The 16,259-nt window shown below is 39.0% G+C and overlaps 1 protein-coding gene across 1 annotated transcript in view; it reads left to right on the forward strand.

Annotated features, from left to right (window-relative positions):
- The window catches only part of GLDC (glycine decarboxylase), a 74,926-nt gene that overhangs the window by 29,293 nt on the left and 29,374 nt on the right, over window positions 1-16,259 (forward strand). Inside the window, exons 9-15 of the mRNA XM_006918365.3 lie at window positions 2,280-2,385; window positions 3,425-3,564; window positions 4,109-4,189; window positions 6,232-6,329; window positions 6,828-6,912; window positions 7,095-7,136; window positions 8,090-8,232. Coding sequence (XP_006918427.1) covers window positions 2,280-2,385; window positions 3,425-3,564; window positions 4,109-4,189; window positions 6,232-6,329; window positions 6,828-6,912; window positions 7,095-7,136; window positions 8,090-8,232 — 695 coding nt within the window. The remainder of the gene's footprint in view (window positions 1-2,279; window positions 2,386-3,424; window positions 3,565-4,108; window positions 4,190-6,231; window positions 6,330-6,827; window positions 6,913-7,094; window positions 7,137-8,089; window positions 8,233-16,259) is intronic.

The following is a 16,259-nucleotide window of genomic DNA, read 5'->3' on the forward strand; positions in this document are numbered from 1 at the left end:
ATAAGATAAGTTATCTGGAAGTTGCCCAAAGGCTGCTCAGGTCAGAGGGAGCAGTATTTTCTGATATCCAGCCAATTCTTAGGATGAGGTGGAGGACCACTGCTGTGCATATGATCTATTCTGGGTCCGTCTCTCATTCAGGGTCAGAGAAGGAGTGAGATCTCACAGATACCTCAACGGGCAACACAGTGTTCTTTTCCCTCAGGGCATTGCCTCAGGGTACCATCAGGTTTGAGAAAGCCTCTCCCAAAAGGCAGTAGATGATAAGGTCTTCTTACAGTTGGTTGGTTGTATAGGCATTGGTCGTTAGAGCAGTTTCTTCAGTTGGTTTTCTTGTATTATTTTTTGCCTCATGAAGGTAGCTCCTGCTTTTCAAGTAAGAGCTCTTCTAGTATCACAGAAAGGAGCCAGTTGTCATGGGCTTTTCTACTGTTGACAGTAAATAGGTCTTTATATGATGCCTTCACTTCCTGTAGTTTACCCTCCATTTGTTGAATTCTCTGTTTACACATTTTTCCCTTCCTCTGCAACTGACTGCTCCTGCTTGTCCTTTCTGCTCATGTTCTTCCAGAAGTGTCTGATCATAAGTGCTTGAAGGGTTTTCTAATTTTCCAGGGGAACTTGGGCTGTCTACAGTGAAAAAAAGTTGTGTTTGTACTTTTTTTATTTCTTCCAGTTCATGTATAGCTGATATTTCAGTTTTAACTTGGATTATAAAAGGTCTCTATCTTATTCAGCAATTATTCAGGTGATGTTTGCCCTGGAGATAACCATACTCTGTCTTCTTTGATTTTCACCTTCTCATTCTGGAGATCTTCTGACTCTTTATTATCTATTTCATTTCAGGCATTGCTTTTTCATAATTGGTTGCATAAAACAATTGCTCATAACTCCAGGGTCATTCTCTTTGCAAATTAGAAATTATTGTTTTTTTTTTTTATTTTTAAAGATGACTTATATCTTTTGAGTTGTTCCTTGAACACTCTGTGTCTTTGACTCCAGCCTCCTACTTCTTGCTCATTGTTACTACAAAGGCTGCCCCTTTCCTCTTGAGCATGATAGGGTCTACACTGGGATTTTCTCAGTTTTGCATCATTGATGGTACAGAGCTATTTAAAAAAAAAAAAACTTTGAAATTTAAAATTTACTGAACCAATGAGATGGGAGGGTCTGTGGGAGAATCAAGTGGACTGGGCAGGTAAGGAGTCTGAGATTTGAGTTTGGACAAGTCACCTAAGATGATACTATATGGTTAGAAGGCTATATAGTATCAGGATCTACGGTGAAAAGACAGTTGAGGGATGGGGCCAAGAGGAGAAGAAGCAGTAAGTAAGCCTCCATCACTTTCCCCCAAGTCGACACTCATTTTGGTTCCTCGCTCTAGCTATCTTCTTCTTGTCCTCTTCCTCACCCCAAGGTGTCATCACAGTGGTCCCTTCCTTGCTCCGCATACAGGAATCCCTCACTGCAGCATCCCTGGGCTGTCTGTGTCCCTTATCTCTGAGAGATTCCAATGCCATTCCTTTCTGTTTTCTGTCACACTAGAACATACACTTCCCTATAAATATTTTCATGAAACCTAAATCCAATAGTCAAGAGAGATATATTTACCTAAGTAAGTGACCTTTCTGTCAGCAGAGAATAAGCTGCTTTGTTCTGTCTTTTTCGTTTGTTTGTTTGTTTGTTTTTTAATGTATCTCTTGCCAACTCATTTTGGTTTTATTCCCCTGCCTCCTACATTTTCATCTTTGGTAGTTCTTTGCCATAGAGTTTCCATTCATCTCTTTGGTTGTTGAAATCCAGCTTCTAGTGATTTACTTAAGGCCTTCGCAGAATTGTATTTCTTGAGTTCTTCTGTTTTTGAAAATTTTTTTTTGTTTTTAACCATGAAGAACTGTTTGATTGAATATAAAATTCCCTCCCAAGGCTATTATCTCTCTGCTGTCTTCCAACATTAAATTTTGGTTCTGGGTGTCTGATGACAGTCATTTTCCCTTTTATGGATGACATGATTATGTTGCATGGATGGAATCCCTTGATAATGGTCACATTTGAAGGTTTAGTATAGTGACTCCATGGTGTCTTGGATGCTGTGTTTCCCCCTCAGGTGTTCAGGCATGTTATAAATGGTACCCAGCTATCATAGAGAATGCAAGAAATCTGATCATTTTGCTTTGTCCGTATTTTCAATTTTGGTATCTCAAGTCAAAATAATAGTCCCTTCCACTAATCATCTTTCACATTGTTGAACATGATTCTTTAAATGTTCTTTGTTTTAGGCTCTCTTGGCGAATATGGCCGCCATGTTTGCAATCTACCACGGTTCCCGTGGGCTGGAGCATATTGCTAAGAGGGTACATAATGCCACTTTGATTTTGTCTGAAGGTGAGTCAAATATCAGTTTTAAAACTTTTGGGCATAATAAGACTGATAAACATGAGTAAGTTAAATTGAAAACTCACTGTATGTTTAATACTGTATGCAGAATTAAATGTCTAATATAAAACTGGGAAGAATATTTTCAACTTCTATGCTAGGCTGAGTCAATGTTTTTAATATATAGAGCTCTTACCCACTCTCCTCATCTCATACATAAGAAAAATGAATACCCTGAGAGAAAAATGGGCAAAGGACATTATATGTAATTGTAAAAGAAGTAAGTATACAAATAAATGGTCAGTGAACATAATTTCAACCTCACTTTTACTCAAAAAAATGTAAATTGAAACAGTAAAACAATTTTTCTCTCGTTACACTGGCAATGATTAAAAAGAATGAGGATACTGGCATGACTTTATGAGGGCACTTAAACAATATGATCAAAAGCTTTTAAAATGTGTGGACAATTTGATCTAGACATTCTACTTCTAGGACTATATCCAAAGGAAATAATCAGATCGGAGTGTAAAAAGTGTCCATCGAAACACTGTTTACTATAGCACAATCTTAGAAATAGTCTAAATGTTCAATAATAAGTAATTAGTTAAATTATGGGACATTTGTAAGTTTAAGCACCTACAGCCATTAAAAATGATACGGGCTTTGATTTGTAGAAAGACAAAACGTTCATGGTATATTAAAATTTTTTTTAAAAGGGTAAAGAAATAAATGTGTGATCATTCACACACACACTCACTCCACTTCTGGAGGAATATATACCACGATGTAACCACTAGTTATTTCTGGATGGTGATTATGGTGATTCCCACCCCTCCTCTCTTGCCCCCCTTTTATATCTATTTCACAATTTTCTATGGCATAGTAATAAACATTTAATTTTTTTTTTGAAGCAGCCACCAAAACATTGGGTAGGGCAGGGACAGACTGCGTGATAGTAGGATTTACCTCTTTATTTCTCTGAAATGTCAGTGGCAGAGGAGCAGGTCTCTTGGTTGGAAATTGGTGAATCTCCTGTCTTGTCTAGGTCTCAAGCGAGCAGGGCATCAACTGCAGCATGACTTGTTCTTCGACACTTTAAAGGTTCAATGTGGCTGCTCAGTGAAGGAGGTCTTAGGCAGGGCTGCCCAGCGGCAAATCAATTTTCGGCTTTTTGAGGATGGCACAGTAAGTCAAACTTTCCATTACTTTTTTTCTTTTTCTTTTTTTTACAAATTCTCTAAATTTTCATAGCTTTCTTTTTTATTTTTGAAAAATCAATTTTGGAACATTGGGCACAATCTTTTTTTTTTATAAACAATTGTCATTTCCAATTTGGAACATTCATTCTCAGCTTTCCTTAAAACTTTGAGTTTTCATACACGGGGCTCTTAGGCACACATTTTGCTCATAATACTCCTCTCTTCACAATACGACTGTTCAAGGTAAAGGTTATGATAAGTGATGCGATAAAGTAAGTTAAGGAAGAAAACGGTGAGCGTATCTAGTACCAATAGGAGTGCCCTGCAGCCATCGATTATGAGAGTCCTGCGAAGTCTGGGGCTGATCTAGTCTCCTTTGCCTAAGGGCCAACTTAAATATAATCAAACCCTGATGTTTTAGAATGACTGGGACTTTTGTCCAGCTCCTTCTCCCCTTACCTCTGTTGAGATTTCTCCACCAGTGTTAGTGTTTAAAGCTGATGTTTTCTCTTTTGTTTTCACTTCTGTAGCTTGGTATTTCTCTTGATGAAACTGTCAGTGAAAAAGATCTGGATGACTTGCTGTGGATCTTTGGCTGTGAGTCATCTGCGGTAAGTGAAATAAACACATGTATTCCTTCATGACTGTTTGAGATGGTGTCAAAGATGGCATTTGTCTCTTGTGGGCCTGAGTGTGAGGGAGAGGGTTCCGGTGTGACATTGGGTGGGCTGCTGTTAAAATTATACCACTGACTGTCCTTTACTACTGTGACTACTAGTAGTTAGAGGTCACTGCTGTGGGCCCCAGCGAGGACCACGTACCCAAGTTAGTTGTAAGGCTTATTAATGGTGTTTAATAGAAACTGTTTCTAATATGGAGATTCATGACATTGGCATCTTGGTTATATCGATTCTGGGAAAATTATGCAACAAATATTTATCGAAGACCCGATATGTGTCAGGTACTATGGTAGGCCCTGTGGGTCATGGCGAATTAGACACGATTCCTGCGCTCATGGAGCTTATAGCCTAATGAGGATTCAAACAAACGCAAGATTGCAATCCAGGTGATGTGTTGTGATGGGCAACATCTGAAGATGCTCTTGGAGCACGGAAGAGAGGCTCCTCACCAAGACTTGGAATAAATTATCCTAAGCTGAGTTCTGAGAGATGAGTAGGGGTTTTCTGGACTAAGATGGCACAGTTGAGGAGGGGGATGGGGCCAGAGGTGTTCCAGACACTGGAGAAAGCAGCCACAAAGGCTAGAAGGAAAGAGAATACATGAGAATCAGAAGCAGTTCAGTGTGACTGAGTTGGTTTCTAAAACAATGAAATAGCAGGGACATGTGAGGAAAAAGGTTACCATTCCATGGAATGAGAATGAGAAAGTAGCTACCTGGACCTGTGGCAAGGTGTTAATCACAACACTCTGCACAGCCTGGTGCATAGGAAGTACTTAGTAGATATTTGTTGAATGAATCAATGAAAAGAAGCATTTGCTAAAGAAGTAGAAATAGGTTCTGGAGTGTTGAATGGTTCTGTCCTGGCTCTCTTTGTCCTCTTTGAAGAAGACTTTAGTATCAGATGACAAATGTAAATCATCAAAGAAGTATCACACTGTTCTTTTTAAACTTTAATAAACAAGACAAAATAATCATCTTCCCTCTAGTCTTCTGCGCTAAACTTCATTGTAGGCATTTGTTCCACGCATTTGAGGAATATTTATGGAGCTCCCGCTGATGCTTCTAGATGGCCATACTACCAGCCTGTATGTTAAACACTTTTAAGATATGAGATTTGCAGATTTTTCCCCCATTCTGTGGGTTGTCTGTTAACTCTTCATAGTTTTTGATGTGCAAAAGTTTTTAATTTTAATGAGTCTATTTTTACGTTGTTATTGTTGCTTATGTTTTTGGTGTCAGATTTAAGAAACCATTGCCAAAGCCGAGGTCATACAGGTTTGCCCCTTTGTTTTCTACTAAGAGCTTTATAGTTATAGCTTTTAAATGTAGGTCCTTAATCCATTTTGAGTTAGTTTTTGTATACGGTGTGAGGATCCAACTTTATTCCTTTGCATGTATATATCCAGTTTTCTCACCACAATTTGCTGAAGAGATTGTTCTTTCCCCCATTGTATGGTCCTGTCATTTGTATTTTATTAGAATTGTTCTCAAAGATAAAAGAGCAATGTCAGGTGAGAATACTTACCTGAGTGATATCATAGTAATTTTTTTTGATAGCCTTTTAAAATAATTTACTGGGACTTGCTTCATTATTCAAGGAACATGCAGGAGATGTCGGGTTTTTTTTTTTTTTTTTTTTTTTTTTTTTTTTTTTTTTTTTTTTTTTTTTTTTGCAGTAAAAATGATACAATTTTTCTTATTTTCTGTGGTTGAATTCAACAGAACTTAAAAACAGTGCTCTGGAGAATTGCAACAATTCATGACTCCTGACACTTGTCACCATGACACCATGCCAGATTCCAGGGGGTAGGGTGGGGAGGTGGGTGGTGAGTGGGTAGTGGGTGTGGTAGGGGATTTCTGGTGCTCTGTTAGGATACATTTCGGGTCCTCTGTTAGACCACAGGCCTGAGTGTCCACATGTGGTTCTTGGCACAATTTTTGCCCTTTAGTTTCTGTGGTCTCTCTGTGCAGGAGCTGGTTGCTGAAAGCATGGGCGAGGAGCAGAGAGGTATTCCAGGGTCTGCCTTCAAGAGGACCAGCCCATTCCTCACAAATCAAGTGTTCAACAGGTTTGTGTAGCTAGTGTGACTTCTGCATTGTGTGTCGTGGCTTGGGAGCACAGTAGAGAGTGGCTTCTGACTCTGACTGTGTTATGGCTGGGTAATGGTGGCTCACTAATAAATCATCTCTATAAGGATCATATTCCTGAAAGTACATGTTATTTCCTGGTGGCCCTGCACCCTTGGCACTGTAAGCCCTAATTCTTCTCATTGGGAAGAGGGAGGTTTGGATGCATAGTTGCTAGGCTGAAGAGCATACCCAGGAAGTCAGCATCCTCTTCTTCCCAATCTTCCTCTTATGCCCACAGACAGCTTCTTGTCCTTGGGCATCATCTGAGGTTTGTGGGGTTCTGTGCCTTTTCTCTGATGCTTTCTTGGCTTGTCCATGACCCAATTTGATCTCTACACTGAAGGGAGATCTCAGTGTGTCTTATCTTTCGGGAGGACGTGTATGAATTCTTATCTATCTAATTATATTGGCCCAAATCATGTGTTCTATCTTCACAGCTATCACTCAGAAACAAATATTGTTCGATATATGAAGAAATTGGAAAACAAAGACATTTCCCTTGTTCACAGCATGATTCCACTGGTAATTATTGCTTTTATTCCCACTTCCAACCCCACCCTAATCCCACGTCTTTGGGTCACATCTAATATGCTGCAGGAAGGATGAAAGGGTGGCCAAAAAACCATGCGGGGGCATCAGTGGGCTGATCAGATGGACCATAGAAAATCACTAATGTGATACATTTTGGCTGTATCTTCTTCAAGGGGTCCTGCACCATGAAGCTCAACAGTTCCTCTGAACTCACAGTAAGTAGGTCACTTCTATTAAGGGGGAACTTGTTCTGGCTTGTACATAAGCAGATCACTAGAGAAAGCTGCTACTGGGACTGTGATTTAATAACTACTTTCATAATCAGCAATCTTGGCAGAAACCTTAATTTTACTACAACTTGATCATTTAAATTTACGAGTAAAATTATTTCCAAATATTAAAGTAATTAAACATATATTATTTATACCCTTCTATCCTCCCATTTCCCAATCCTTTTTTAAAATCTGCCATGTTAAAAGCTTTTATTTTTATCAATTTGTAGTTGTTAAGCTTAGGTAGAATTAAGAACCTTAAGCCTTCTTTCTAGAGATCCATTCACAGTGACAGAAGGGTAGAAATTTGAGGTTTTAATTTATTTCTTGTGTCAACAGATTTGTTACCTGCTGTTGTGTTGGTAAGTATCTCTACTAGGCTAAGATCAATTTTAGCAAAGCTGTCTTGTTCCTTCTGTCTCATAGGATTGTTCTGATGTGACAAATCACACCAGGCAAAGGAAATCATTTGATATAATGATAGGAAGATTTCCCCCATTTGCTTTTCCAGTGTTTTGTTCAGCTTAATGAAGAGAATAATATATGTGCTATGTAAGACTATGAATAAACTGCTTGAAACAGTTCATTGGGTTTCATGGATATAAATTTATTTTGAGGCCTTTTTGTTTCTAAAAAGATAGAAAAAGATTATATTTTTGTATAAGTTCTCTTTCTGGGACTCTACGACCCGCTTGTTAAATAAAGACAGTAATAATACTTACCTCGTAAGATTGTGGTGACTTAATATTCTTAAAGTGCTGAGAACAGTTTCTGGTGCATAGTACACATTCTTTGCGTTATCTGTTGCTATCATCATCATCATCATCATTAAAGTTAGTATTGTTACTGCTATTTCAATATGTACATATACATATGTTTTTCTCTTCTTGCTCCAGCCAATCACATGGAGTGAATTTGCAAATATCCACCCCTTTGTGCCACTGGAGCAAGCTCAAGGGTATCAGCAGCTTTTCCAAGAGCTGGAGAAGGATTTGTGTGAGCTCACGGGCTATGACAAAATCTGTTTACAGCCTAACAGGTAAGGGAGTGTCCTCTCCTGCTGTGTTTATCTCTTGAGGTATAATACTCACTCCAAAACTTAGGGGTGTGAAACAATAATTGTTTTGTATTATTCTGAGAGTTGAGTGTACAGTTACACTCCATAGGGGTGGAGTACTAGAAGGTCCAAAGTGGCTTCATTGATGAAGCTGGGAAGTTAGTGATGGGCTGTTGGTTGTGGCCTCAGTTGAGAATGTTGACCTGGGCCTTGGTTCATCTCCATGTGGACTTTTCCACATGGCTGCTTGAACTTCCTAATGGAATGATGTCTGGTCCAAAGTGGAATTTTCCAAGATGAAAAGATGTGGAAGCTGCAAAACTCTTAAGGCCCAGCCTCTGAAGTTACACAGCCTCACTTCCAGAGCATTCAGTCTGTTAAAGCAAGTTACAGGGCCAGCCCAGGCTGAATATGGGAGGGGGCAACACACAGATGTGAATATTGAGTTTTATTGTGGGCCATCTTTGGAAACTAGTTACTAGACTCATCAAAGACACAGCATAAGAATTAAAACCAAGCACACATGTTAACTCCTAACAAGTAGCAATGAACCTGGATCCTGGTTTGTTCTGTCACTGACTTCGAAAGTTCCCTTTCTGTCTTCTGGCCTTGGTCTCTTTGTAAAGTAAAAACTTTGAAGGACAGCAGATTTGAAAAGCTCAGTGCTTTGGCACATCCTCTGGATGCTTGCTAAAAATACAAATTCTTGAGCTCCACTCCAGACCTACTGAATCTTTAGGGGTTGAGAGTAAGAATATTTTTCAGAAGCAGCCAAGTGACTGATATACAGCCAATTTGGAATCCATTCGGTTTGTGATCTTTCTGTCTTCATGGAAATAGGTAGACAGACAGACATGTTATCAGTGTGTGAGTTAACACTTTAGGCCAGCGGTCCCCAACTATTTTGGCACCAGGGACCGGTGCTCCTATGAGATTCTAAAGCCTGATGATCTGAGGTGGAGCTGAGGTGGTGATGATAGCACTGGGGAGCAGCTGTAAATACAAATGAAGCTTCCCTCGCAGGCCTGCTGCTCACCTCCTGCTGTGTGGCTGGGTTCTTAACAAGCCAAGGACCCTACCGATTGGCAGCCCAGGGGGTTGGGGCCTCCTGCATTAGGATATCTTCAGAAGAGGAGTTGGTATTGGCCCCTAGGTTCTCTACCTTGCACTACTCAAAAGTGTAATTCTCCTCTGGCAGCCTCAGCATTGGTATCACCTAGGAGCTTATTAGAAATGCATAATTTTGATTTCAAGATGCAAAAATCAAATGATTTTTAAACTGAGACTTTATTTTCACTTTCTGAAACAGAAAGTAATCAGATCTTAATCAGATATAATTGAGCCCTACTTCATGTTTGGTAACATAGGCTACACAGCAAAGCCATGCATTTGGTAAAAACAATATAGTATAAAACACAAACCCTTTAAGAAGAAGGTATATGGCAAATGAAAGGATATAGAGCTCTTTTAATAATAGCCCTGAAACCCTTTCATAAATAGGGAGGAACTGACATCCACAAAAGTTAGGCTTTAGTATACTTTTATTAAATGTAATCATTCAACTTTTTTTTAAGTATGGAAGGAACCTGATTGAATTAACCTGAGGCAATAATACTTTATTAAATGTTGAAAATAAGGAAACTTCGCCCTCTAGTGATGGAATATGATCACATCTTCAGTGTCATATGGGAGAGCAATTTTTCATGACTAAGTCATTAGCTCTTGCAGTAAATTGAGCTCCCAGCCAGAGTCCCCAGAAGGATGACCTAAGGATGAGGAAACTTGCCTTCCCTTATAGCAGCAATTCCCAACCCTGGCTGTAAATTAGACTCACGGTGAATTTATAAAAATTCTGGTGTCCAGATCGCTATCCAGATTAAATCATAATCTCAATGGGGAAAGACAGAAGTGAGGGAAGGGAATCAGGCATGAGTATTTCTTTAAAGCTCCCCACCTGATTACAACCTGCAGATGAGGCTAAGAACCACTATCTCAGAAGTTTCTCTGTTGTTTTCTGTAGTATACCTGATGTTCTTTCTTTGTTCTACTCTCCACATTCGTATGATTGACAGAGAGATTCAGTACCCCGTCTTAGACTTGCAGGAAGGAAAGAGATCTCTATCAGGTTGTAGTTCCTGAAAGTGATGGCTTCTTCAGCTCCAGAGATTCCCAGATAGAACACCCACTTCCAAGAGCCGATTTGAGAATGACAGGCTATGCATAAAATTGAGGCTTAGATGAGTGATATTTCTGGTCCTGAGCAGAGGCTGCTGTGACAGATGGGGAAATGCCTTCTTCTTTGGGGGAGATACAGGGGCATTCTTCCAGCAAGTAGAGTGATTTGATGTCATGCTTTGGAGAAAAGAGGAAGGAATGGGCCACATATTCTGTATGTGAGTGGGATTTTATTTTTAGCTTGTTACAACTCTCTTGGCTTATTTTTGCTAATCTTCTCTCCACGAGTGGGTTAGAAATTCCAAGTCTTAGAATTATTCTATATTCCAAGTCTTATAATTTGTCTACCACAGGGCTACACAGTAGGAGGTGAGCTGTGTGCAAGCGAGCAAAGCTTCATCTGTGTTTGCAGCCACTCCCCAGCACTAGCATCACCGCCTCAGCTCCACCTCAGATCATCAGGCATTAGATTCTCATAGGAGCACTGGTCCCTGCTGCCAACAAAGTTGGGGACCACTGTGCTATGTTATTGATTTGATTGAGATTTAATTGAAGAATGGCCGATAAATATGGATGATAACCACAAATTGTGTCATGAAAACGTTGGTTAATGTAGCCAAGCCTTAACTTGGTCTTTCTATTTTCTGGGATAGTTAGATCCCAAAAGTTTTTAAAGGACTTGCAACAAAAGGGTCAAAAAGCTTGTCCCTATTTTTCTTTCCTATTTATTTGCTCAATACACAAACCCGGAGAGCATTTCCAGCTCTGCGGAGAACATAGTTAAACAATATTTAATTACCTTTCCATTTCCTGCTGTGCCCAGCTTGTTCCCACAACACTTGACATGCTTGAATTCATTCCGCAGCTCACGCACTCTAGGAATCGCTTGATTAGACTTACGTATAATGTAATGTTTAGGGCGACAGAAATGGTACTTAACACTTTCCAAGGATATCTAAAATGAAAGACAAACTGAAATTATTATTAGCTCACTTGGCTTATAAGAATGAGGAAGTTGTTTTTATCTTTCAAAAACAACTGTAATCTTGAATGTTGATGGACCTGGCAGTTGCTTTTCTACCATCTTCTCCCAGGAAGATTTTTAAAGGAAGGTATGAACAGAGCATAATCAATAGCCCTCAAACTTTATTGTGTCTGAGAATCATCCGGGGGGCTTGTTATGTAACTTAAACCCCTCCACCAGTTTCTAATTCAGTAGCCTGGGTTAGGGCCTGATAATTTACATTTCTTACAAATTTCCTGGTGAGGCTGATGTGCCGGTTTGGTTATCACACTGTGAGAACCACTGGGGCTGCAGGGGTTCTCAGTTGAGGTTGTGTATTAGAATTACGTGGGGAGCCTTGAAAAATATGGATGCCCTTCCCACCCCACAAACTAGTTACATCAGAATCTCCTTGGGGCTGGAGCCCAGGTAACACAGCTTCTCAGGTGTTTCTCATGTGCATCATTGGGTTGGAGAGCGTATTGACCTGGAGGAATACCAAAGAGGGAGGTTTAGTTAGATGACTAATGTCTAACAGCAGAATGAACTTTGAAACTAGTTTTTGAAGCCACCACCATGCCTATGCATAGTTTACAGCAGAGAGTCAAAACAAACGAACAAACAAACAAAAAACCTGTTAACTGCCACCTCTGTCTCCTCCTTCTCCTGAGCTCATGATTGATGTTATTGATCACTTCTGATACACTTGCCAAGTGCAGCTTCAGAATCCTCCCCTCCAGTGAGCTCTAGGAGGCCAGATATCAGGGACCTCTGATCAGGGACTGATTTCCCAAAGGAACACCCAGAATGCCAAGAAGAGAGAGAAAGATGAAGGATGAAGAGTCCTTCTGGGGTAAATATAAGGCAATGGACAGAGGAGCTTTTCCTCTCCCATTTCCTTAACTCTCAAAGTATAATTTTATGTTTACCGTGTGTAGGGCTCTAGAGCTGCGGTTCTCACACTTGGCTGCATCCCCCAGAGTTTCTGATTCAGCCTGACTAAGGTGGGAGCTGAGAATTTGCATTTCTAACAAGTTCCCAGTGGTGCTGATGCTATTGTTTGGGGATCTCCAGTTTGAGAACTATCTCTTTGAAAGGTAATCTTCCAGCACCAGAAAGGTTAGAGCAGCTGTCAAGATGTTTCTTGACCAGAATTCAAAGATTATAGGTATAGAATTTAGCTCATGTTAGATTAGATACAGATTGATAAAAACATTTCAGGATGGCATGTTGAGGGGATTTTATTTTAAGCTCATAGAAGTAGAGACCCAGGTAAGGTTTAGTGTACTTAAGGTAGGCAATGGTTTGATTAAAATCCTTTGCTTTCAAGGTTTGTGTACTGGAAAGTCATCAGTCACTGTTTATCTGGCCTGTAAGATATCAGTCGGGCACCAGTCTTGACCTTATTTTCTTGGGAGTGGTCTTATAAAGTTGTCATGAACTGAAGCGGGTCATTTCAACACAGTGGCTGTTTGGATCATTTTATTTCTATCAGTTTTACTATAGTGTCAGTTTTTTAGTTCTTTCACAAAGATCAGTTTTGTTCCTGACCACTTGATGGTGGTATTTTTAAAGTAAAAACAGCTTGGATGAGGGGATTGAGAATGGGAAGAATGGGAAGGGTCGCTCTTTTTTTTGCCTTAAGCTTCGTACTCTTCTGCACTGATACAAATTTTTAAATTACATGTATTACTTTCATAATAAAATATTTAAATTCACTTGTGAAGTAGGTGGCGTATTCCCATGTGATAGATGAGGCAACTGAGATCCAGAGGAGTGATTTGCTCAGGGCCAAACTGCTTGAAAAGGGACGGTAAATCAAGGAAGGCTTTGGTATTAGAGCAGGAGAAACTCCAGATGGCCACAGTACCATCTCTTTGTTAGACCTGGAATGAGTGACTTTAAGATGCTGTGTTGTAGGAGAGATCTTATAATACCTCCACATAAGGGTTTCTGGTTACAAACAACAGAAAATGGCTAGGGCTAACTTAAGCAGAAAGGCAGTTTATAGGGAAGATATTGGGTGCTTCACAGAACTGATGAAAAAGCGGGGTATTGGGGCTTCACAAACGAGCAAGACTCAAGGGAGGCTGGCAGCAGAAAACAAATCAGGGTCACTGTAGGGGAAGAGCCCCCACCACCACTGTGGAAAACCTGCGACTGTCCATTCCTTGATTGACTGCCTCTAAATTAATAAGGTCGCAGGCTGGTGTATCCTATGGGCTGCAACTAGGTCGCATGTCCAGCACCTTGTTAACGGGTAGTGATTGGGAGTATTTGGTCCCTTTCCGCTTCCACAAGGGGATTTAGGACCCAGCCTTTACCCCAAGCTCACCAAAAAGGGGAAATTTCCCCAAATAATAAGAGAATGAAAGGCTATGCATTCCCACATGCACACCCATAAAAACAGCAACAGTGAAAACCCAGCAGATTTCCAACATCCTAATGTAATCTTTCCTTTATATTTTTAAGCATATTGACATTTGGTGGTCACAGCACCATTTTCTAATTGCGTTGTCTTTGTTCTTACTGTTTGTTGGATATATAGTTCACAGATATTTTCTTCCAGTCTGTAGCTTGCCTTTTCGTCCTTTTGACAAGGTTTTTTTGCAGAGCAGAAGTTTTTAATTTTGATGACGTGCTATTGATCAGTTTTTCCTTTTATGAATTGTGCTTTTGATTTCAAGTGTAAGGACTCTTTGCCTAGCTCTAGATTCCAAAGATGTTCTTCTGTTTATTCTTAAGAGTTTTATACATTATATTTAAATCTATGATCTATTTTGAGATAATTTTTGTATGAGGTGTGAGACTTAGGCTGACATAGATGTCTAATTTCTCTAGCACTGTTTGTTGAAAAGCCATGTCTTTTTAAATGTAGTTAAAATTTTTGAAAAGCATACTATAAAAATCTTCTCAGGAAGTTCAAATATTATTAGAAATAAAGAGACCCATTAACTTGTAAACAGCTTAAAACTTCTGAAATCACACATTAAATGTGACCGTCAGTGTGTATACCATAATGATGTGTTAAAAACTATGAAATCATTTTTAGAAGATTAGAGAAAATTGAAACAAGAATAGATCTGTTAAGCTTGAATAGTTAATAATTTTTAAAAATGTATAAATCTTAAACTACTGCACCAAAATTTTAAAATGTTACGATCAGTAACATGATCATTTTCTCTGGGGAAAAATTTTAACACCTTTTGACTTGTATTAATACAACATTGTACTTGAGAACACAAATACTCTTTCTTCGGTACAATTAAAATAAAATCCAGCAGTAGTTTTGATGACAGCTGGGATTCACCTTAAATCATGAATAGTAGTATATTCTGCAATCTGGCAAAATAGGTTCTGATACTTTTTCATAACTATAAAAAACACACAGAAATCTTTCTTTTTAAAAACAGCAATTATAATAATCTATATCCAACTATTCTAATGCAGACAACTTCTGAGAAAATTTTATGGTGTCTATAAAGTCAGCCACCATATTCTTTAGGCAGAATAAGGAGATTGTTTCATGATTGGTCAGGATGACTTCTGCAGTGTGTACATCAGTGACAAATGTACACAGTAATTGACCAAAATGCCTTTACAGGATACAATTCATTTATAATCTTAATCCATCTGAAGTTTTATGCTTAAGAAGCACTGTACTTTCTGCCTATGACTGCTGGCCATACATATTCCGCAAAATCATCTATAAGAGCAGGCCACTTTCTTTCACCTATGTCTATATCACCTATGTCTAAAATCGTAGTTCTAAAATCTAGCAGAAGGTTCCAGTGTCCCTTGGGATTGATCTCATGTGATGGCTTAATAAAAATTTGTTCCAAAGATCTAAAAATTTAACCCTTTCAGATAGAATAAATAGATGTCAGAAATTCACTATTCTAGCTGCCCTTCCACATGGAGTGGTAATCTGGGTTATGCAGAGCAACACTTGTTTTTCATAATACTTTTCCACCAACAGGTGGCACTAATATTTCCCCTTAATTTAATAGTTCTCTGGTAGTAAACGGTGTGTGACATTTAGAACTTATCTTTTGCACTTTTTGAGTTGAAAAGTAGCTGATTTTAAGAGTGTCTCAGGCAAAAAACAAAAAAAACAAAAAACAAAAAAGCATGCAGCATTTCTGATCAACTCTTTAGCTTATTTTCCTTCTCTTAGATTACTGGCTCATAGGTCTAGTCTCTTTTATTCCTAGTCTAAACACCTTGATTGGTCTTCCAACAAAACAAGATGACTAGAAGTCATGAAAATACAAAATCCATTTGTTGAGGCTCCTTTCCATGTGGGGGAAGGACAACACTAATTGTCGACTTCCTGGGCTGGAGAAGGGAACTCAATTTTGAACAAATTTACTAAATATTTATTGCAGAGCTATTCCATGCAGGGTACTGTTCTGTATATTCTCTGTGAGGCAATATATAGAACTCTAAGACCTAGATCCTCCTCTCAGAGCTTATACTCTAATTGAGATAAAACAAGCACACAAAGTAAATGTGAGATCTATAATAATTTCCAATGTACAGTACATGTATAGGATGATATTATCAGAACGAGTAAAATGCTATGAAAGTTTAGAGGAGGTAAAGAATCATTCATTCATTCAATATTTATAAATATTTATAAATATTTATTGAACATCCTGTATGTCAGTGTTCTTGGCATAGAGAATACAGTGTTGGTCAAGACACATAAGATTTCTGCCTTTAGGGACGGCCTCTCTGAGGAGGTGCCATTTGAGCTGAGGCCTAAATATAGAATAAGAAGCCAGAGTAGTTTTGCATGCAGAAGGACTATCTAGTGCAAAAGCTCCAA

Source organism: Pteropus alecto, unplaced genomic scaffold (assembly GCF_000325575.1).
Source record: "Pteropus alecto unplaced genomic scaffold, ASM32557v1 scaffold95, whole genome shotgun sequence".
NCBI lineage: Eukaryota > Metazoa > Chordata > Mammalia > Chiroptera > Pteropodidae > Pteropus > Pteropus alecto.